Source organism: Coregonus clupeaformis, chromosome 6 (assembly GCF_020615455.1).
Source record: "Coregonus clupeaformis isolate EN_2021a chromosome 6, ASM2061545v1, whole genome shotgun sequence".
Lineage (NCBI taxonomy): Eukaryota > Metazoa > Chordata > Actinopteri > Salmoniformes > Salmonidae > Coregonus > Coregonus clupeaformis.
In genome coordinates this window covers 4,168,039-4,192,601 of record NC_059197.1, presented here as the reverse complement: position 1 = coordinate 4,192,601, position 24,563 = coordinate 4,168,039, and the positions used below count along the sequence as shown (strand labels likewise).

The window sequence follows — 24,563 nt, the reverse complement described above, 5'->3', positions numbered from 1 at the left end:
TATTTATTATACTTTTTTATGTAGGTGTTTCAAAGCGCATCAGCGGCTTGTATGCGTGGAGGCCTGGAGATGTTAAACGTTTTATGTTAACAATAACCTTCGGAAAATATTTAATGACCGCCACAGCCTTAGGCAAAGCTTCCTTAGGTTGAAAAGCACTGTTGCGCCTTCTTACCCACACTATCTATGTGGGTGGACCACGCCGAGGAACTGGAAGCTTTTCAACCCCCCACTGCAGCCCCGGCGATGTGGTTGTGGGTGTGCTCCCTCTGCTGTCTCCTAAAGTCCATTATCAGCTAATTCGTTTTGTCATGGCACCACTCCGCCAGGGCCCTCACCTCCTCCCTGTAGGCTGTGTCATCTGCAAACTTGATGATTGAGTTGAAGACGTGTGTGACCACGCTGTCATGGGTGAACAGGGAGTACAGGAGGGGCTAAGCATGAACCCTTGTGGGGCCCCTGTGTTGAGTGGTTAGCATCTTGCATTCAAGCTCCTCTTGGTAACAGCAGAGAATCCCCTCCTGGATCAAGAGCCTTGCTGTGAAATATACAGAAGGTTCGTATTAACAATCTGGATACCGCCCAAGCCTAAAACAAACATACTATGTGACTGACTCAATCAGCTGCTTTGGCCAACGTCTTCATAATGAAACAATTGCCTAATGCAACAGCTGAAATGAAGAACGCAATCTGCTTTATCTATTAACCTAGTGCACAAGTTGACTGCAGGTCTTTTTTTTTTTTTATAAAGCGTTGTACGAGAGCTTCAGTTTCTTGGCAATTTCTCGCATGGAATAGCCTTCATTTCTCAGAACAAGAATAGACTGACGAGTTTCAGAAGAAAGTTATTTGTTTCTGGGCATTTTGAGCCTGTAATCGAACCCACAATTGCTGATGCTCCAGATACTCAACTAGTCTCAAGAAGGCCAGTTTTATTGCTTCTTTAATCAGCACAGCAGTTTTCAGCTGTGCTAACATAATTGCAAAAGGGATTTCTAATGATAAACTTGGATTAGCAAACACAACGTGCCATTGGAACACAGGACTGATGGTTGCTGATAATGGGCCTCTGTACGCCTATGTATATACTCCATAAAAAATCTGCCGTTTCCAGCTACAATAGCCATTTACAACATTAACAATGTCTACACTGTATTTCTGATCAATTTGATGTTATTTTAATGGACAAAAAAATTGCTTTCGAAAACATGGACATTTCTAAGTGACCCCAAACTTTTGAACGGTAGTGTATACTGAGATCATGTGACAGATCATGTGACACTTAGATTGCATTACATTTACATTTTACATTTTAGTCATTTAGCAGACGCTCTTATCCAGAGCGACTTACAGGAGCAATTAGGGTTAAGTGCCTTGCTCAAGGGCACATTTACGTCATTTAGCAGACGCTCTTATCCAGAGCGACTTACAAATTGGTGCATTCACCCTATAGCCAGTGGGATAACCACTTAACAAATGTTTTTTTTTTTTTTTTTTTTTTTTTTGGGGTGGGGGGTGGGGGGGGGTAGAAGGATTACTTTATCCTATCCCAGGTATTCCTTAAAGAGGTGGGGTTTCAAATGTCTCCGGAAGGTGGTGAGTGACTCCGCTGTCCTGGCGTCGTGAGGGAGCTTGTTCCACCATTGGGGTGCCAGAGCGAACAGTTTTGAGGTGGTGATCCGTCATCCATACTGATATGTCTGCTAGACATGCAGAGATGCGATTCGCCACCTGGTTATCAGAAGGGGGAAAGGAGAAGATTAGTTGTGTATCGTCAGCGTAGCAATGATAGGAGAGGCCATGTGAGGATATGACAGAGCCAAGTGACTTGGTGTATAGGGAGAAAAGGAGAGGGCCTAGAACTGAGCCCTGGGGGACACCAGTGGTGAGAGCACGTGGTGCGGAGACAGCTTCTCGCCACGCCACTTGGTAGGAGCGACCGGTCAGGTAGGACGCAATCCAGGAGTGAGCCGCGCCGGAGATGCCCAGCTCGGAGAGGGTGGAGAGGAGGATCTGATGGTTCACAGTATCAAAGGCAGCAGACAGGTCTAGAAGGACAAGAGCAGAGGAGAGAGAGTTAGCTTTAGCAGTGCGGAGAGCCTCCGTGACACAGAGAAGAGCAGTCTCAGTTGAATGACCAGTCCTGAAACCTGACTGGTTTGGATCAAGAAGGTCATTCTGAGAGAGATAGCAAGAAAGTTGGCTAAAGACGGCACGCTCAATAGTTTTGGAAAGAAAAGAAAGAAGGGATACTGGTCTGTAGTTGTTGACATCAGTGGGATCGAGTGTTGGTTTTTTTGAGAAGGGGTGCAACTCTCGCTCTCTTGAAGACGGAAGGGACATAGCCAGCGGTCAAGGATGAGTTGATCAGCGAGGTGAGGTAGGGGAGAAGGTCACCGGAGATGGTCTGGAGAAGAGAGGAGGGGATGGGGTCAAGCGGGCAGGTTGTTGGGCGGCCTGCAGTCACTAGTCGCAAGATTTTATCTGGAGAGAGAGGGAGAAAGAAGTCAAAGCATAGGGTAGGGCAGTGTGAGCAGGACCAGCAGTGTCATTTGACTTAACAAACGAGGATCGGATGTCGTCAACCTTCTTTTTCAAAGTGGTTGACGAAGTCATCCACAGAGAGGGAGGGGGGAGGATTCAGCAGTGAGGAGAATGTGGCAAAGAGCTTCCTAGGGTTAGAGGCAGATGCTTGGAATTTAGAGTGGTAGAAAGTGGCCTTAGCAGCAGAAACAGATGAAGAAAATGTAGAGAGGAGGGAGTGAAAAGATGCCAGGTCGGCAGGGAGTTTAGTTTTCTTCCATTTCCGCTCAGCTGCCCGGAGCTCTGTTCTGTGAGCTCGCAATGAGTCGTCAAGCCACGGAGCTGGAGGGGAGGACCGAGCCGGCCGGGAGGATAGGGGGACACAGGGAGTCAAAGGATGCAGAAAGGGAGGAGAGGAGGGTTGAGGAGGCAGAATCAGGAGATTGGAGGGAGAAGGATTGAGCAGAGGGAAGAGATGATAGGATGGAAGAGGAGAGAGTAGTGGGAGAGAGAGAGCGAAGGTTGTGGCGGCGCGTTACCATCTGTGTAGGGGCAGAGTGAGTAGTGTTGGAGGAGAGCGAGAGAGAAAAGGATACAAAGTAGTGGTCGGAGACATGGAGGGGAGTTGCAGTGAGATTAGTAGAAGAGCAACATCTAGTAAAGATGAAGTCAAGCGTATTGCCTGCCTTGTGAGTAGGGGGGGACGGTGAGAGGGTGAGGTCAAAAGAGGAGAGGAGTGGAAAGAAGGAGGCAGAGAGAAATGAGTCAAATGTAGACATAGGGAGGTTGAAATCCCCCAAAACTGTGAAGGGTGAGCCATCCTCAGGAAAGGAACTTATCAAGGCGTCAAGCTCATTGATGAACTCTCCAAGGGAACCTGGAGGGCGATAGATGACAAGGATATTAAGCTTAAATGGGCTAGTGACTGTGACAGCGTGGAATTCAAATGAGGAGATAGACAGATGGGTTAGGGGAAAAATTAAAAATGACCACTTGGGAGAGATGAGGATTCCTGTGCCACCACCCCTCTGACCAGATGCTCTCGGGGTATGCGAGAACACATGGTCAGACGAGGAGAGAGCAGTAGGAGTAGCAGTGTTTTCAGTGGTAATCCATGTTTCCGTCAGCGCCAGGAAGTCGAGGGACTGGAGGGTAGCATAGGCTGGGATGAAGTCAGCCTTGTTGGCAGCAGAACGGCAGTTCCAGAGGCTGCCTGAGACCTGGAACTCCAGGTGTGTGGTGCGTGCAGGGACCACCAGGTTAGAGAGGCAGCAGCCACGCGGTGTGAGGCGTTTGTGTAGCCTGTGCGGAGAGGAGAGAACAGGGATAGGCAGAGGCATAGTTGACAGGCTGTAGCAGATGGCTACAATAATGCAGAGGAGATCGGAATGAAATGAACTGAACATCTGGGAAAGGAGAGAGCAAGGCCTCCCTCACCAAAAAAATATAACTCTCCCAACTTCCACCTCAGAAACTATAATTGTTTCACTGAACCACCCGAATAAAACTCTCCCAACTTCCACTTTAGAAATTAGAATTGTTGTAAACTACAGCGGTTCAATGTTTCAAGGACTAGACTCAACTTACTTTATTCAGCTAGCTAACTATGACGCCATAGCTAACTAGCATGCTAGCATCCAATAACACACAGTTTAGCACCAATACTTGGTTACAACAAACTACCAATAGTGTGTTAACACACTAAACAGATAATTTGTGTCCGTGTCTAGTTCTTTCATAACGCAGCAATGATTAAACGTTGGCTAGCTAGCACAAAGATATTGTATTTAGCTACCACAGTACAGCCAGCTGGTAGTGTTGGCTAGCTAGCAATGGCTGCTGTGTTGACTTTGTTTGAAAAACGGCGTCGCTGAGAACGAATGTAGCTGGCTAAAAAGATATTGTATTTATTTGCTACCGTTGCTAATAGCTACTAGCCAGCTAGTCCAGGAGGTGAGTTAGCTAGCTAGCTTCGTGCTACACCCGGCACCGCCGAATACAAAAGTAACCTACAATAACTACATACAACAACTACCCACAACAGCCCACGATGCCTACCTATAATACCTAATAATATACAGCCCACGATGCCTACCTATAATACCTAACTACAATCTAAATACATAGTTTAAGCCTTACTCGACAAAGCCCAAGCTATGTATAAAGCCAAACTTACCCAACGCCAGCTAACTGGGTGGCAGACTGCAATCAGTAGCTGTAATTAAGTACAGCAGCCACCAACCACCTAACGTTAATGCCTCGGATAATGAGGTTAGAAAAACAGCTGAATGGTAGGTAGCTAGCTGGCTCAATTACAGGTACTCTTAAGCGTGAAATAACATTGGAAACAACTAACCACAGTTGCTAAAAGTTACCAGTAGCTACCCGCTAGCTAGCTAGCTTTGTAGGTCCAAGTAGTGGGTTAGCTAGCACTCGTGCTTCGCCGGGGTCCGCCGAATACAATACTTACCTACAATAATTACCTACAATAACCTACAATAACTACCTAAGTAAACTACCTATAATACCTGACTACAATACCTACCTACAATCTAAATACATGGTTTAAGCTTTACTCAACATCATATAAGAAGCCAAGCTTACCTCCTGCTAGAGAAAACACAACCTCTCCCGACCACCGCGCTTTAGACGGACACAGGTGGACTTGCACACAGGTGGACTTTATTTTAACTAATTATGTGACTTCTGAAGGTAATTGGTTGCACCAGATCTTATTTAGGGGCTTCATAGCAAAGGGGGTGAATACATATGCACGCACCACTTTTCCGTTATTTATTTTGTATAATTTATTGAAACAAGTTATTGTTTTTCATTTCACTTCACCAATTTGGACTGTTTTGTGTATGTCCATTACATGAAATCCAAATAAAAATCCATTTAAATTACAGGTTGTAATGCAACAAAATAGGAAAAACGCCAAGGGGGATGAATACTTTTGCATGGCACTGTACCTTATCCAACCATGTCAGAATAGCTTACCTAAAGGAGGAGACGAGGGACGGATGTGTTTCAGAACAGGGCCTACTTTTTATCTGATGTTTTCAACGTGGTTATCTCTCATGGCCTAGGGTGGTCTAGCGGTCTAAGCCGCTGCCTACAGACCACGCTGCAGCATGGGTTTGAATCCGGCCCACTGCTATCTTTCCTCTCGATCTCTGTCCTATCTAATAAACAGGAAATATGTGAGGACTGGGAGTGCCCCACTCCTTTAAAAAAAAACATGTTTGTGTCTGGACAGTGGACAGGACACTGATGCTCGGTCTCACCATCCTTCCTTTGCCTCAGTGTTTTCCATAGAGTAGCCAGCCAAATGGAAAAGGTAGCCAGCCAAATGGAAAAGGTAGCCAGCCAGGAGCTCCCAGGCCGTATACTATCCTTCTGATTTTACATAGCCTAAATTAATTTAAAAGTATCTAGGGCCCTATAAAATCTGTTTTATTTTTTTGCCTAATTCTGTTTTGTTCTTTCCCAAATTCCGTTTTCTCCGTTTTGTTTTTGCAGGTTTCAATTATTATTTTTTTTCAGGTTTTCGCTCTCAAAATCACTTTTTTTTTTTTTTTTGAGAAATGACAACATTTTATGTTCTAAGTCCACAACAATACTTTACCAAAATCAGGAGACCACTTTTGAGGTCTGGGAAAAATCTGAGAAATTGAATTTTGGGTGTAGTCACCTTTTCATTCAAGTGCTCAACTAACAAGAAAGAGGCTGTTGTTTAGCTGTGTTTTTGTAGCACACGTGATGGTAGAGTTTGCAAAACAAATACCCATTGAATTGATGAAAATAATCATTTTATCATTCAGCCAGGTAAGCATAGGCTACTTTGTAGTTAACATTTAATTGAGAAGGCTTTTCGGAAAGCCTTTCCATCTACCAGAAGACTGTTTTCATTAGCATAATCTCTAACGGCTACAAGTGGTAGATGCGCGCACCGCACACAGACGGGCATTCTCGTTGCCTCTTCAGAAAGTTGCAGGAAATACTGTACAAATCACTGATGCATTCTGTTCATGTCTTATGATGAACAAATTAATGAATTGAATATATTTAGTTGATTCCCTACTAAGGTCGATACATTTTTGAATATTGTTGAATTCCGTTTTAATGCCTGGATTCTGTGAGGGCCTTAATGATCATATTTGGACCAGAATGAGGCTGTCGACTACCTGTTGTTCCTGTAGGGATGATTCACCATCTTCATCGAATGTTTTCATAATCTATCTGCAGATAATTGCCAAAAAGCCTAGGCCTACCAATAGCCTATGCAAATTAGGGAGCCAAATGAATAGCTCTCTCACCGATGCAATTCGGTAGGCTACACTGACTGACGAGACGAGAGTCACTCACTTTAGCGTCACTGCCTGGCAAGCCCCGACATCCTAGGAAATCCTTTGGTTTACTTGTCCCGATGCGATACAATGCAAATATAACCACGTTGCATTATTTATGAATGACAAAGGGATATAGGAAATCGACTTTATTCAGTCAGTTCCACCCCTTTTATAAACTAGTCAACACTTGCTGTTCAGTTGTCAATCAAAGCACAGTAAATAGCCTATGCGCCACGACTCCGCCTGGCTGGCTATGAATAAATTCGCCAGAAAACCATAATTTTATTTGTAACTTTTCGATGAAAAGTAGCCTAGTTAATATGAAGTGGAAAAAGTAACTGGCTGAAAATGAGTCTATAACCTGCTGATTAGCGGACTGCCGGGGCTAATGGAAAACACTGCCTCATAGTACCTGACCTGACTGAATCCCCACAGTGCCTGTGTGTGTGTGTGTGTGTGTGTGTGCGTGCGTGCGTGCTTGCAGTGTGCATCCCGTGTCAGTATACGATTGGTTGCACAGCCCTAAACACAACTGGGTGTATGTTTTGTGCTTGCAGGTATTCTGTGTGCTCAGAGAAGCCAAAGGGAGTGCGGTCTGGAGAGGGGAGCTGTCTGTCCATCACCTGCAATATGATGACCAACACAGTGAGTACTATTGTCACTGTGTGTGTGTGTCGCGTGAGTCTGAATGATGGTGCTGTTTGTTGCAGGTTGATTCACACACTATTATATTATTCATATTATGAGGCTCAGTGACGGAGGCTACAAGCACATGAGTCATTTTCTCTTTCTCTCTCGGCCTGTCCCTTTGTCAGTCCATATCACTTTGTTGGTCTTTCCAAATGACCCGTGTCATGTATTTTATTGTTGTGTTGAGTTTCACCTGTGGATGAGGTGACATTCATTGTGGACCATTGAGGCCTAACTGTTATGTTTTCACATATGGTTTGAAAACAGCAAACTACACTCATTAATGCACGTGAGGTCCAGTAAAAATGGTCAGTAAAGGGTTTTTAAACACAACTGAGTGGACTTGTGACAGGCTGTCAGTGAGGTGTCTGATGTCTTCACTTTGCATCAGTTGCACTTTTTTGACATGTGTCTCTGTTTGGCTTCTCTCTCCATCTCCTAGGTTGGCGCTGACACTCTTTCTGCCTTTCTAAGCAACAACCAAAACCTCCCTAAAGGTAAGAGTCCTTAAGTATGAAAGACACCGAGAATCTGACTACTGATAGGTAGGAGGCTGTTCCTTCTCTTGCTAGAACAAAAGACGTACCTGCTTTGTACCGACGAACATGACGTTTCTACTTGTAGTATCGCAATGCTCCTCAGTGGCCTACAACTTGACTTTGAGCCAATCAGAAAGCACACACCTCCACATGGGGGAGCTGACAGGAGTGACAACAAAAAGGAAAAAATGTGTTGTGCTAGCTAGTGAATGACATGCTAATGGTTTAGCTAACATTAACTAGCTAGCAAAGAAATTTACTATGGGATTATGGAGAGTGCATTGCATTGTTTCTTCGCCATCTTTCTAGCTAGTTATCTAGCTGTGGCCATCTGGCTAGTATCAACAAGGGCTTTCTAGAACAATAGCAAAATTAGTGCAGCTAGCTAGTTGGCTAACATTGGATACCTACAAAGCAAAATACACAGGGACTAGCATTGCCAAACTAAGCTTAAGAATGCAATGCTACTGCCACCTTCTGGTTTTGAGTATTTTCACAAGGCTGAAGGCTTCAAAGTCTGTTCAGTGTGAACACAAAAGAGATTGACTGCCAATACTGTTCAGAGGTATTAAGTACTCTCGGCAAACAAGCGTTTGGCCGTGGCACAAAATCAGCAAAAAAAGGACGAGAACCGGCCGCGACCGGGAGACCCATGAGGCGACGCACAATTGGCCCAGCGTCGTCCGGGTTAGGGGAGAGTTTGGCCAGCCGGGATGTCCTTGTCCCATCGCGCTCTAGCGACTCCTGTGGTGGGCCGGGCGCATGCACGCTGACACGGTCGCCAGTTGTACGGTGTTTCCTCCAACACATTGGTGCGGCTGGCTTCCGGGTTAAGCGAGCAGTGTGTCAAGAAGCAGTGCGGCTTGGCAGGGTCGTGTTTCGGAGGACGCATGGCTCTCGAGAGGACGCATGGCTCTCGACCTTCGCCTCTCCCGAGTCCGTACGGGAGTTGCAGCGATGAGAGAAGACTGTAACTACCAATTGGATATCACGAAGTTGGGGAAAAAAAGGGGTTAAGAAATATATGTATATACACCAAAAAAAAAGACAAGATGTGCCGTGGCTGTCTCGACCCCCAGAAGTACCTGTTCAGGAAAGCACAGAAAGTCCAGCGAGACGAGGCCTATTCAGGGACCCAGCGCCAGATGACCAGCCTCCAAATATAGGAATTCAACCTCTACAAGCACCAGTTTTTGGTGCATCAACGGCTATTAGTGACAACAACTAAAGTGATCACCGCATAGTTAAAGGTAAGTGCTCTACCTTCGAACAACATAGGCCATGCAGCTACAGGTGAACTTTTGTTTTATTGTTTGTTTATTATCCCAGTATTAATCATTACGCTCGTCATAGACTTATCATATATTATCATTATCATCGAAAACAGTGTTGCACAAGTCCTACAGGCTCACATTTGTAGGCTACGTTTAATAATATATTCAGTTGATCAGAGTGGCAATTGTAGCCTATTACATTTTTATAAAAATGTTTACAATGAAGTAACTGATAAAGCCCGTTTTACGTGGCACATACACAAAGTTTATCATTGCAAATGTGTGTTGCATAATGCATGATGACAGTTTCAGATATTAAAACCTTATTTTACTTTTATTTAAGGTCACTGTTACAACTTCTTCTGATACAAAGTCACGGATACTTAGAGGTCCTTTGGAAAGAACTGGGATATCTTCAAGGTAATCGGCCCAGAGCAGTACCAAAGTATTTGATGCACAAAATACCTCATCCAACATCAAGGGGCCCATGTCCAGTTTGACATTGCACAGAAAGTCAGCAGGACCATTGGAGAGCAGACAGACCTCATGCAGCGATTTGATTTCTATGTACCTTTTTTTTCACCATTTATTTGTGTAATTACTTTTACAATGTTACGTACTGTTAACATTCTTCCTGTTGTTTCTGTCTGAAACGTTATATATGAATTTGTTTTATGGGCTGTGATGTGTACACTGTGCAAGAGCAGTAACACAGTGCCTTCAGAAAGTATTCATACCCCTGGACTTATTCCACATTTTGTTTTCTCACCAATCTACACATAATGACAAAATGAAAATATGTTTTTAGAAATGTTTGCAAATGTATTGAAGATGAAATACAGAAATATCTCATTTTACATAAGTATTCTCACCCCTGAGTGCATGTTAAAATTCACCTTTGGCAGCGATTATAGCTGTGAGTCTTTCTGGGTAAGTCTCTAAGATATTTGTACACCTGGATTGTACAATATTTGCACATTATTCTTTGTAAATTTCTTCAAGCTCTGTCTGTCAAGTTGGTTGTTGATCATTCTAGGCAGCAATTTTCATGTCTTGCCATAGTTTTTTAAGCCGATTTTAAGTCAAAACTGTAACTAGGCCGCTCAGGAACATTAAATGTCGTCTTGGTAAGCAACTCCAGTGTATATTTGGTCTTGTGTTTTAGGTTATTGTCCTGCTGAAAGGTGAATTTGTCTCCCAGTGTCTGTTGGAAAGCAGACTGAACCAGGTTTTCCTTTAGGATTTTGCCTGTGCTTAGCTCTATTCCGTTTATTTTTATCCCCAAAAAAACTCCCTAAGCCTTGCCGATGACAAGCATACCCATAACATGATGCAGCCACCACCATGCTTGAAAATATGAAGAGTGGTACTCAGTGATGGGTTGTTGGATTTGCCCCAAACATAACGCTTTGTATTCAGGACATAAAGCAAATTTCTTTGCCACATTCTTTGCAATTTTACTTTAGTGCCTTATTGCGAACAGGATGCATGTTTAAAAAAAAACATTATTCTGTTCAGGCATCCTTCTTTTCACTCTGTCATTTAGGTTAGTATTGTGGAGTAACTACAATGTTGTTGATCCATCCTCAGTTTTCTCCTATCACAGCCTTTAAACTCTGTTTTAAAATCACCATTGGCCTCATGGTGAAATCCCTGAGTGGTTTCCTTCCTCTCCGGCAACTGAGTTAGGAAGGATGCCTGTATCTTCGTTGTAACTGGGTGTATTGATATACCATCCCAAGTGTAATTAATACACTACGTGACCAAAAGTATGTGGACACATGCTTGTCGAACATCTGATTCCAAAATCATGGGCATTAATATGGAGTTGGTTCCCCCTTTGCTGCTATAACAGCCTCCACTCTTCTGGGAAGGCTTTCCACTAGATGTTGGAACAGTGCTACGGGGACTTGCTTCCATTCAGCCACGAACCATGGAAAAACAGCCTTAGACCATTATTACTCCTCCACCAAACTTTACAGTTGGCACTATGCATTGGGGCAGGTAGCGTTCTCCTGGCATCCGCCAAACCCAGATTCGTCATTCGGACTGCCAGATGGTGAAGCGTGATTCATCACTCCAGAGAACGCGTTTCCACTGCTCCAGAGTCCAATGGCGGCAAGCTTTACACCACTCCAGTCTACGCTTGGCATTGTGGATGGGCATCTTAGGCTTGTGTGCGGCTGCTCGGCCATGGAAACCCATTTCATGAAGCTCCCGACAAACACTTATTGTGCTTACGTTGCTTCCAAAGGCAGTTTGGAACTCGGTAGTGAGTGTTGCAACCAAGGACAGACAATTTTTACAAGCTACGTGCTTCAGCACTTGGCGGTTCTGTGAGCTTGTGTGGCCTACCACTTCGCGGTTGAGCCGTTGTTGCTCCTAGACGTTTCCCCTTCACAATAACAGCACTTACAGTTGACCGGGGCAGCTGTAGCAGGGCAGAACTTTGACGAACAGACTTGTTGGAAAGGTGGCATCCTATGACGGTGCCATGTTGATAGTCACTGAGCTCTTCAGTAAGGCCATTCTACTGCCAATGTTTGTCTATGGAGATTGCATGGCTGTGTGCTCGATTTTATACACCTGTCAGCAACGGGTGTGGCTGAAATAACCGAATCCAGTAATTTGAAGGGTTGTCCACATACTTTTGTATATATTTATTGTAATTCCAATTTGACATTATGGGGTATTGTGTGTAGGCCAGTGACACAAAATCACAATCAATTGTAAATTCAGGCTGTAACATAACAAAATGTGAAAAAAGTCAAGGTGTGAATACTTTCTGAAGGCACTGTAGCCTTTTCCCAATTCTCCAGGCCAACACTGGGGGGAAAGCCCACACCTTTTCTACTTTGAAAGTTGTGTAAAGTTTATAGTTGTCACTGTTACGTATTTAATCCAAAAAAGGCAACTACAAGTTAATTTATAATAGTCATACAATCCACTGAGTATTGATGTTTCCAAATCTGGATTATTTATTGAATTCAAGCAAAGGAGAAAAGTGAAAGAGTCAAAAATGCACTTTAATGAAGAAGTAACTATGGGTGGCAGTCATAACTCGGCTCACTCTATACTTTAGATAACTGAAAATGAGTATTAGAACAAATCTTTAAGCTAAATTATTCATTTACAGTGTGTATGGCTTACATTCTATTATTCCATACAGCTCAATGGTAAAAGGGCCTGTTTCCACAACAATCATATCCTAGACTAGATACGAAGTCTTTTGAAGTGTGAGACAATACCTACAGTATTAATCAACACAGCATGTAAAAGTTGTCATGTTTACAAAAGCCCTTTGTTGTCCCAACACTGAATCATCATCATAATCAATGTTCTGCTGCGTAGCCTAGGCGAACACCTTCCAAAAAATCTGTGCATAATGGCAGCTATTAACAACCTTATCCATGGTGCTTTACTAATAGTAGTATTTCCCCCTTATGGCAACTATCCTTCTAATGACTATAGGCTGGTAGGCTACGTGAGCACACCCAATAAAACAAATTATCTTGGGATCCTGGAGACTGCGGGCTATGTGTGTATGTCCCATGTCAAGCTGCTACAACACCACTATTTTGCAGCCCATTATCAACTTATACTGGCCCACTAGGTTGAGTACCCTAACCTGTAGGCTAATTGTACGTTACAGTGGGCAAGTGAAAGTAAATTATAGGTCTATCCAACGTGCGGGAGGAATGAACAATGAAGCAGGGGTTTTAAGCAAGTGTCTGTGGGAGGAGAGGCAATTCAAGGACCACTCCTGCATGCTCAAACCAGCTAATCTAAGGCGCTGTTTGAATGTATTCATGGATGCATTCTCCCTTCCTTGAAATAACAATTGATCTAAATATAGGCCTATTAGATAAATGATGATAGGCTATAAAGAAATAATCGCTGATGATGACATGACTTGGTTGGTAGTCAAGCGTAATATCTCCTTTCACTATCCATCAATCGGTCTTCAACGATGGGAGGAATGAAGGATGCATAGGTTACCTGTTAGGTTATAATAATGGAATGTAAAATTACTGTCTCAGACTTTACCCAAACCCCTGCCCCCCTGCTCCGTGGCAAGGTCCATGAAAGGCCTTGAGCCCGACAGTACGCACAGTCCTTCTCCACGCAATCTGTGACCTACATTCACAAGATAATAAGCACAGGCCTATGAGGCTACATCATTGGAAGTGTAGCGTACATAAAACACCATGACATTACGCACAAATTTGTAAATTAACCTTTCGTTTTGACATGTAGGCTGCTGGCCTAGCTGTTACACTCTAAAATATACTGTGCAAGGTGTTGGCATACACATAAAATTGAGGATAACATTGTCGCGAATTCGAAGGGCACCATGTCTGCACACAATTCCATGTGTTTTCGCAGTCTGACAACACACCATGGCCGTTAGAATGGTATTGCTTTGGGGATACTGTGTGTGTGAAGCCTGTTTGAAGGAGTGTATTAGACCCCCCCACACACACACATACAGTTGAAGTCGGAAGTTTACGTACACTTAGATTGGAGTCATTAAAACTTGTTTTTCAACCACTCCACACACTTCTTGTTAACAAACTATAGTTTTGGCAAGTCGGTTAGGAAATCTACTTTCAAATCAAATCAAATCAAATTTTATTGGTCACATGCGCCGAATACAACAGGTGCAGACATTACAGTGAAATGCTTACTTACAGCCCTTAACCAACAGTGCATTTATTTTAAACAAAAAAGTAAGAATAAAACAACAACAAAAAAGTGTTGAGAAAAAAAGAGCAGAAGTAAAATAAAGTGACAGTAGGGAGGCTATATATACAGTAAAATAAAGTGACAGTAGGGAGGCTATATATACAGGGGGGTACCGTTGCATAGTCAATGTGCGGGGGCACCGGCTAGTTGAGGTAGTTGAGGTAATATGTACATATAGGTAGAGTTAAAGTGACTATGCATAAATACTTAACAGAGTAGCAGCAGCGTAAAAAGGATGGGGTGGGGGGCAGTGCAAATAGTCCGGGTAGCCATGATTAGCTGTTCAGGAGTCTTATGGCTTGGGGGTAGAAGCTGTTGAGAAGTCTTTTGGACCTAGACTTGGCACTCCGGTACCGCTTGCCGTGCGGTAGCAGAGAGAACAGTCTATGACTAGGGTGGCTGGAGTCTTTGACAATTTTGAGGGCCTTCCTCTGACACCGCCTGGTATAGAGGTCCTGGATGGCAGGGAGCTTTGCCCCAGTGATGTACTGGGCCGTACGCACTACCCTCTGTAGTGCCTTGCGGTCAGAGGCCAAGCAGTTGCCATACCAGGCGGTGATGCAACCAGTCAGGATGCTCTCGATGGTGCAGCTGTAGAATTTTTTTGAGGATCTGAGGACCCATGCCAAATCTTTTTAGTCTCCTGAGGGGGAATAGGCTTTGTCGTGCCCTCTTCACGACTGTCTTGGTGTGTTTGGACCATGATAGTTCGTTGGTGATGTGGACACCAAGGAACTTGAAGCTCTCAACCTGTTCCACTACAGCCCCGTCGATGAGAATGGGGGCGTGCTCAGTCCTCTTTTTTTTCCTGTAGTCCACAATCATCTCCTTTGTCTTGGTCACGTTGAGGGAGAGGTTGTTGTCCTGGCACCACACGGCCAGATCTCTGACCTCCTCCCCTATAGGCTGTCTCATCGTTGTCGGTGATCAGGCCTACCACTGTTGTGTCGTCGGCAAACTTAATGATGGTGTTGGAGTCGTGCCTGGCCATTCAGTCATGGGTGAACAGAGAGTACAGGAGGGGACTGAGCACGCACCCCTGAGGGGCCCCCCGTGTTGAGGATCAGTGTGGCAGATGTGTTGTTACCTACCCTTACCACCTGGGGGCGGCCCGTCAGGAAGTCCAGGATCCAGTTGCAGAGGGAGGTGTTTAGTCCCAGGATCCTTAGCTTAGTGATGAGCTTAGAGGGCACTATGGTGTTGAATGCTGAGCTGTAGTCAATGAATAGCATTCTCACGTAGGTGTTCCTCTTGTCCAGGTGGGAAAGGGCAGTGTGGAGTGCGATAGAGATTGCATCATCTGTGGATCTGTTGGGGCGGTATGCAAATTGGAGTGGGTCTAGGGTTTCTGGGATTATGCTGTTGATGTGAGCCATGACCAGTCTTTCAAAGCACTTCATGGCTACAGACGTCAGTGCTACGGGTCGGTAGTCATTTAGGCAGGTTATCTTAGAGTTCTTGGGCACGGGGACATAAGTCATTTTTCCAACAATTGTTTACAGACAGATTATTTCACTTGTAATTCAGTGTATCACATTTCCAGTGGGTTAGAAGTTTACATACACTAAGTTGACTGTGCCTTTAAACAGCTTGGAAAATTCCAGAAAATGTCATGGCTTTAGAAGCTTCTGATAGGCTAATTGACATAATTTGAGTCAATTGGAGGTGTACCTGTGGATGAATTTCAAGGCCTACCTTCAAACTCAGTGCCTCTTTGCTTGACATCATGGGAAAATCAAAAGGAAATCAGCCAAGACCTCAGAAAAAAATTTGTAGACCTCCACAAGTCTGGATCATCCTTGGGAGCAATTTCCAAACGCCTGAAGGTACCACGTTCATCTGTACAAACAATAGCACGCAAGTACAAACACCATGGGACCACGCAGCCGTCATACCGCTCAGGAAGGAGACGCGTTCTGTCTCCTAGAGATGAACGTACTTTGGTGTGAAAAGTGCAAATCAATCCCAGAACAACAGCAAAGGACCTTGTGAAGATGCTGGAGGAAACAGGTACAAAAGTATCTATATCCACAGTAAAACGAGTCCTATATCGACATAACCTGAAAGGTTGCTCAGCAAGGAAGAAGCCACTGCTCCAAAACCGCCATAAAAAAGCCAGACTACGGTTTGCAACTGCACATGGGGACAAAGATTGTACTTTTTGGAGAAATGTCCTCTGGTCTGATGAGAAAAAAAATATAGAAGTGTTTGGCCATAATGACCATCGTTATGTTTGGAGGAAAAAGGGGGTTGCTTGCAAGCTGAAGAACACCATCCCAACCGTGAAGCACGGGGGTGGCAGCATCATGCTGTGGGGGTGCTTTGCTGCAGGAGGGACTGGTGCACTTCACAAAATAGATGGCATCATGAGGAAGGAAAATTATGTGGATATATTGAAGCAACATCTCAAGACATCAGTCAGGAAGGAAAAGCTTGGTCGCAAATGGGTCTTCCAAATGGACAATGACCCCAAGCATACTTCCAAAGTTGTGGCAAAATGGCTTAAGGACAACAAAGTCAAGGTATTGGAGTGGCCATCACAAAGCCCTGACCTCAATCCTATAGAAAATGTGTGGGCAGAACTGAAAAAGCGTGTGCGAGCAAGGAGGCCTACAAACCTGACTCAGTTACACCAGCTCTGTCAGGAGGAATTGGCCAAAATTCACCCAACTTATTGTGGGAAGCTTGTGGAAGGCTACCCGAAACATTTGTCCCAAGTTAAACAATTTTAACGGCAATGCTACCAAATACTAATTGAGTGTATGTAAACTTCTGACCCACTGGGAATGTGATGAAAGAAATAAAAGCTGAAATAAATAATTATCTCTACTATTATTCTGACATTTCACATTCTTAAAATAAAGTGGTGATCCTAACTGACCTAAGACAGGGAATCTTTACCAGGATTAGATGTCAGGAATTGTGAAAAACTGAGTTTAAATGTATTTGGCTAAGGTGTATGTAAACTTCCGACTTCAACAGTACCTGCATACACACACAACCCACCTGTCTCTACCTATGTATGTAACCACACAGACTTTGATGAAATACCTCATCCATGGCCGTGGTTCCACCTTCTGAAAATAATCTGTGGCACAACTTTTTCCAGGTCCTAATAGGCCCACTAAATGGTGGAAAAAGTACCCAATTTGTCATACTTGAGTAAAAGTAAAGATACCTTACTAGAAAATGACTCAAGTAAAAGTGAAAGTCACCCAGTAAAATACTACTAGAGTAAAAGTCTAAAAGTATTTGGTTTTAAATATACTTAAGTATCAAAAGTAAAATATAAATCATTTCAAATTCCTTATATAAAGCAAACCAGACGGCATCATTTTCATGTTTTTTTAAATTTACAGATAGCTAGGGGCATGCTCCAGCACTCAGACATCATTTACAAACTAAGCATGTGTTTAGTGAGTCCGCCAGATCAGAGGCAGTAGGGATGATCAGGGATGTTCTCTTGAGTGCGTGAATTTGACAATTTCCCTGTCATGCTAAGCATTCAAAATGTAACGAGTACTTTTGGGTGTCAGGGAAAATGCATTGCGTAAAAAGTACATACTTTTCTTTAAGAATGTAGTGAAGTAAAAGTTATCAAAAGTATAAATAGTAAAGTACAGATACCCCAAAAAGCTACGTAAGGAGTACTTTCAAGTATTTTTACTTAAGTACTTTACACCGCTGGACCCACTTATAATAATATGGTTATGTGCTAAAAGAGAAAGGATTTCCTTGTTACTAAAGCCATTCTAAAGTATAGTTTTCAACGGTGGCGCACAGATCAACAGGGAGCCAGGGAGACATGCAGTTAACCAAATCCCCTACTTTAATCTTGAAATATAACTGCGACTTTATTCCTGATATAACATTTCGAGTTTATTCTCGAAATATTGGCACTTTATTTACTCAATTTAATTTAGACTTGATTCTCGAAATATTGGCACTTTTTTAAAGTACTATCGTGCCAAAAATAAAAATCAAAGTATTACCACCCGTCGCCATATTTTTTTTTTATTCTCTTCACTTGGCCCTAATACTCTTCCGTACAATCGTGTATTCACCCTTGGCAATTTTCTCGTCCTCCATCTCACTTTGCCGGCTGTTCTTTTGAGAGTTCTAAACACAAACCTGATCCTCAATTATTGACATCAGAAGAGAAACTACTGTTATCATCGATTACTCCACTTTCAATTTCAGTAAATCTGCCGGCCACACTTGATACACTAAACTTTTACCCTAGCCTGTAAGTAGACACACCTAAACGTCTCTTTAGTAGAGTGTTCAAGCAGAGGAGTTGTAATGCCTTCATCGACTCGATTTTGTGAACAGAGCACACTTCTGGCAAAACATTTTCTGCAATGTTGCAAACTAGCTAGCATACGGAACAACTTTCGTCAAAATGTGTCCTACCCTGTCGGAAAACAGTACAATACAAAATTCTCCAGACCTCCAAGGGAGGCGTGACAGCAACGCGAGATTACCGTATTTTCCGCACTATAAGGCGCACCGGAGTATAAGCCGCAGCAGCTAAATTGAATGATGTGTACATATATAAGCCGCACTGGACTATAAGCCGCAGGTGTTTTAATGTTGAATTACCATATGAAAGCTTTTTTTGACTTTTTGCATTGAGACAGTTCTTCCCGCTGGCGTCTCCAACGTCTCACCATTGACTCATTGATGCCAAGGCTACGTGCAGCAGCTCTATTTCCTTCTTTTACAGCCAGATTGACTGCCTTTAACTTAAAAGCTGCATCATATGCATTTCTACGTTTGTTTTCCATAATGAGGGTTTGTGCATGAAAACTTCCTTTGCACAAACTGTCTCGCTCTCGTAATGTCTGTCTGTCTTGCGCTCGTTCTGTCTCTCGTTCTGTCTCTCGTACCACTCTCGGTTCCACTTTTACTTTTGCGCGCTACCTGTCTCACTCTTTTCCGGCCTCTAGCTTTTCCTGCTGGAGCCCGCCGCTTAAAGGTGGGGGGCGCGGACCGGTCATAGAGCCCATAGAGTTAAAGTTGGTGGACTGTAACCTGTAAAATCCATAGATTTAGGAGGTCTTCTATTGGCCGTTAGCTGTAAAAATCCATAGATTAGCCGCACCGTTATATAAGCCGCAGGGTCGAAAAATGGGAAAAAAGGCGCGGCTTATAGTCCGAAAATTATGGTAGCTACAGGCAAATGTTAATGTTGCTGTCCTGTGCTAAATACACATCAGCGGTGTATTCCTTAGTGCAAACCGTCGAAAAACATTTTGGAAAAACTTTGCAATGAAAACTACAGTTTCTTATTAGACAAATTCAGGTGGGTCCCTCCCCATTTAGTTCAGTTTGCTTTTGTTTGGTTCCTAGTGAATACACTCCTGGCAAAATGTTAGATTGCAGGTTAGATTACAGGTGTAATACGGGTTAACTATGCAATTCAAATTTTGTGCTTAGGGATGCTACGCTTTTGAAACCCATTTCAAAGTCAAACATTTCAGTGTTCTGAATTACCTCTTTCAGGACTTGAATCTGAGGTCCTACTGTACTTAATTATAAGAGGGATGTGCATTGTGTAGATTTGAAGCTAGTGTGTGTAAATGCTCTGATGGGCTACTGAAGGGTTAGAATCAAAACATCTAATTGGGAAAACTTTATTGTACACAAAATTTGGAAATATACCTTTGGAAATGTGCACGGTATGATTCATTTCAATTAATGAATATTGTGCAGCCTACATAGGCTATTATTTGCATCCACAGTTTGCCTGGTTTCAGTTCAGGTATTGTTTTGAACAGTGACCTTTGTAGACTACTTTTTTGTTAGCCTACATCTGATACAAGACAGCAGACTATTTTTTATAGCATATCATTTTAGCAAGCGTGCGCTATATTTTTCCCAATCATGAAGAATGAAGAAATTCACTATGTCCTTAGTTTTTTATTATGATAAGGTAAGACTGTTGTAATCCCATCTAGTTATTTATGTCATTATTCATGAAAAACAAGGGTAGGCCTGCCTAATCACTGGAAATCTTAGTCTGTGGCTTTAAGCCAAGGTGTTTTACCCTCACTGACTGTATGTTGATGTTAAAAGAGAGTAGTGAGGTTCAGACTACAGGCGCTGACTGTGGAGGTATTCTCTGTACAACCCCCTTCCCAGACCAGGCAGGCTAGAACAAGCAATCACCCATCCACACAGTGCCTCTCCCCGTCAACCAGAGAGCAGCTCTACATGGAGATGGTCATGCCTTTGTGGATAGTGTGGGTGTGTGTGTGGCGGTGGCGGTCTACCCAGGCCAGGCGTTCGCTCAGTGAAATGTGTTGTTCCCACACTGCCTGGATGGCAAGGCAGGTGGACGTCCTCTGCACTCGCCTGGCGATGCCTGGCAGGGGCTCTCAAGTTTCCATTGGCTGTTAACAAAATAGGGAGAGAGCATGTGTGAGGGGGGCACTGGATCCCAGGCTGCACGAGCTGCTGAGAGGCATGTGCTCTTCACTTCAAGTAAATGAATGTGCCTTTATCCTTCTCTTCTCTCTATGTCTTGCCTAGTCGTAATGGGATTGGTTGTGTGTCGCGGATTAACAAACTCGCTGAGAACAGGGGAAGGGGAGGGCGGGAGGCTGTCCTGGGGGGCCAGTAAATAGACTCACTACCTCCCCTTTCCTCTGCTCTCCTCTCTGTCCGACTGGAAGTTGCTCGCTAGCTTAATGCCTGTGGGGGGAAGGGAAGAGTGGTCGGCTCACTCTGGTGCTGGGACTGAGAAACGGGGAGAGGGAAGGAGAGGGAGCCATGGAGGTCCTGCTCGTTCCCCTCTGCAGAGAGACAGGTAAACGAGCTGCTGGTTCCAACGATAGATGGAAAGACGATTTTAGCAACTTTTAGTGACTTAACGCACTTGCCTCCTGTTCTCCCAATTGTTAGTCTGGACTTTTATACAAGGATGTAGTTTGCTATTTCTGCCTGTATGGTTAGGCTGTGTTAGTTTCTGAGACAAAATATGTGTTAACTTATCATAGCTCCTTAACGGTTTGATTGAGCTTATTGAGGTTGTTTCTGAATCTCTGATTACCGGGCACTAAATGTGATGCTTTATGTTTTGTTGCCCTCTGGGGTTTTCTTGAATGTAGTTGGACAAAGTGTGTGCGTTTGTTTTCATAGTGGTTTAGCCTGCAACAGCAGTTTTCTGTCGAGAATCAGGATTCATTACGAAGGCGGGGTGCTTTCCAAGTGCTGCAGGCAGGGAACATGACGACTGGTCAAAACACCTCTCTTTTATTGACTTGTTTTGCTCTAACATGCGCTGCACTTTGTCCAACAACTGAAACAATTGAGTAAAGTATCACACGAGAAGGGACTATGCACCAGCAATAAGGTCAATATTATTGACGACAAGCATGAGATTATAGATTTTTTAAAAACATCAGGAAAGTGGTGTTTTTGCATTTGAGATACAAGCCCAAGTTCCAAAGATAACTCTCCTCTACATGTAATTCTTAGATGGACCTCTGCTTTTACCTGGAAGTGCCTTATCAGGCCATTAAAATATACTTAGGCCTAAGTGACTCTAGGTGAGTCTGATGTTTCCCTCCTAGCACCACCGAAATCTGCTTTTGTATTAATTTGAAAGCAATTCATGAAAACTCGTGTTTTTAGTAACAGAGCCTGTTGCCTGTGTGTGTGTGTTCCTAATATTTTTTTAGTCCGAAAGAGGGAGAGCGGGAGCGACAGCTGCTCAGCTGTATTCTAATGAAGCAGCCCTCCCTTATGTTGTTGCGCCTTAAAGGAGAGAGTGGCGGCCACATTCCAGTGCAGAGAGGGAGAGATAGGGGCCCTCCTTTCTGTTGTGCCTGAGGAAGGGACAGAAGGCACCAGGCAAGGCACCACCGACCCAGTCTGAACCTGCTGCCTGGCACTGGACCAGCCCGTTTCCATCCTGGACCTCACTGGATGAAGCTAGTAGGGCCTGGGATGTTTCTAATATAATGGCCTATAACCTTGTCAGGTGGTCAAATTGTATTTGTTGCATACATATATTTTCCAGATTTGATCACGGGTGTAGCGAAATGCTTATGTTCCTAGCTCCAACAGTGCAGTAATACCTAACAAAACAAAAAAATACACGCAAATCCGAAAAGAAAAATACAGTAATTAAGAAATATAGAAATATTAGAACAAGCAATGTCAGAGTTCGGAATATAACTATATTGTATGTATATGATGGTGTGTATATAGACATGGACAGTATATGGTCTTTCTGTGACACTGGGTGTTGTAGATGTCCTGGAGGGCAGGCAGTGTGCCCCCGGTGATGCGTTGGGCTGACCGCACCACCCTCTGGAGAGCCCTGCGGTTGCGGACGGTCAATTAACATACCAGCCGAATTTCTTCAAGGCTCCTGAGGTTGAAGAGGCGCTGTTGCACCTTCGTCACCACACTGTCTGTGTGGATGGACCATTTCAATTTGTCAGTGAGGTGCACGGCGAGGAACTTTAAGCTTTTCACCCTCTCCACTGCAGCTACGTCAATGGGGATGGGGTCATGCTCCCCATGCTGTCTCCTGAAGTCCACGATCAGCTCTTTCGTTTTGTTGACATTGAGGGTTAGGTTATACTCCGCCAGGGCCCTCATCTCCTCCCTGTAGTCTGTCTCGTCATTGTTGGTAATCAGGCCTACCACTGTTGTGTTGTCTGCAAACTTGATGATTGAGTTAGAGATGTGCGTGGCCACGCAGTCACGGGTGAACACTGAACAGGGAGTACAGGAGGGGGCTGAGCACGCACCCTTGTGGGGCCCCGTGCTGAGGATCAGCGTAGCGGATGTGTTGTTACCTACCTTCACCACCTGGGGTCGGCACATCAGGAAGTTCAGGACCCAGTTGCACAGGGTCGGGTTCAGACCCAGGGCCCCGAGCTTAGTCAGTCACTTGGTCAGGAAAAACTCCCAGCCCAAAGAATCAGGCCCTGCTGCCAGTGAGGAGGCTAGATATCCCAGAAACACAGAACAGCGCAAAAGTCCTAGGCTGTAATGTTAGCTCCACTTCTAATAATGGGAGTCTGTATGTGGTGGGGAGTTCACGGCTTACGCTAGTTGAGGATTGTTTGTGTGTGTAGGAGGCGTATGATTGGGGAGGGGGTTCATCCAAATCCCGCCAAAAATCTTCTCTGACGTTGAGGAGACAGTAGTGTGTGTGTTAATCTTTCTTCACTGTGTCATCAGTACTGCCTTTGTTAACATTTACATACACAACATTACCAAACAAATGTGGACACCTGCTCATCGAACATCTCATTCCAAAATCATGGGCATTGATATGGAGTTGGTCCTCCCTTTGCTGCTATAACAGTCTCCACTCTTCTGGGAAGGCTTTCCACTAGATGTTGGAACATTGCCACAGGGACTTGCTTCCATTCAGCCACAAGAGCATTAGTGAGGTCGGGCACTGGTGTTAGGCGATTAGGCCTGGCTCCTATTCATCCCAAAGGTGTTCAATGGGGTTGAGGTCAGGGCTCTGTGCAGGCCAGTCAAGTTCTTCCACACCGATCTCGACAAACCATTTCTGTATGGACCTCACTTTGTGCACGGGGGCATTGTCATGCTTAAACAGGAAAGGGCCTTCCCCAAACTGTTGCCACAAAGTTGGAAGCATGGAATCATCTAGAATTTCATTGTATGCTGTAGCGTTAAGATTTCCCTTCACTGGAACTAAGGGGCCTAGCCCGAACCATGAAAAACAGCCCCAGACCATTATTCCTCCTCCACCAAACTTTACAGTTGGCACTATGCATTGGGGCAGGTAGCGTTCTCTTGGCATCCGCCAAACCCAGATTAGTCCGTCAGACTGCCAGATGGTGAAGCGTGATTAATCACTCAAGAGAGCGCGTTTCCACTACTCCAGAGTCCAATGGCGGCGAGCTTTACACATCTCCAGCCGATGCTTGGCATTGCGCATGGTGATCTTAGGCTTGTGTGTGGCTGTGCGGCCATGGAAACCCATTTCATTAAGCTCTCAACAAATAGTTATTGTGCTGACCTTGCTTCCAGAGACAGCTTTGAACTCGGTAGTGAGTGTTGCAACCAAGGACAGACGATTTTTACACGTTGCGCCTTTCAGCACTCGGCGGTCCCGTTCTGTGAGCTTGTGTGGCCTACCACTTCGTGGCTGAGCTGTTGTTGCTCCTAGATGTTTCCCCTTCACAATAACAGCACTTACAGTTGACCGGGGCAGCTCTAGCAGGGCAGAAATTTGACGAACTGACTTGTTGGAAAGGTGGCATTCTATGACGGTGCCATGTTGAAAGTCACTGAGCTCTTCAGTAAGTCCATTCTACTGCCAATGGAGATTGCATGGCTGTGTGCTTGATTTTATACACCTGTCAGCAATGGGTGTGGCTGAAATAGCCAAATCCACTAATTTGAAGGGGTGTCCACATACTTTTGTATATACAGTGCATTCG

The 24,563-nt window shown here is 44.2% G+C and overlaps 1 protein-coding gene across 4 annotated transcripts in view; it reads left to right on the top strand.

Moving 5' to 3' along the window:
- tfdp2 (transcription factor Dp-2) overlaps positions 1-24,563 on the top strand; it is a 79,350-nt gene that overhangs the window by 25,161 nt on the left and 29,626 nt on the right. For 2 of the 4 annotated variants that reach the window (XM_041877257.2, XM_041877256.2), the window contains exons 2-3: positions 7,433-7,520; positions 8,008-8,062. In XM_041877257.2, coding sequence (XP_041733191.1) covers positions 7,506-7,520; positions 8,008-8,062 — 70 coding nt within the window. In that variant the 5' untranslated portion in view covers positions 7,433-7,505. Of the gene's footprint in view, positions 1-7,432; positions 7,521-8,007; positions 8,063-20,528; positions 20,611-20,642; positions 20,936-24,563 lie in introns of those variants that run through there. The other 2 variants (XM_041877258.1, XM_041877259.2) reach the window with 2 other exon arrangements.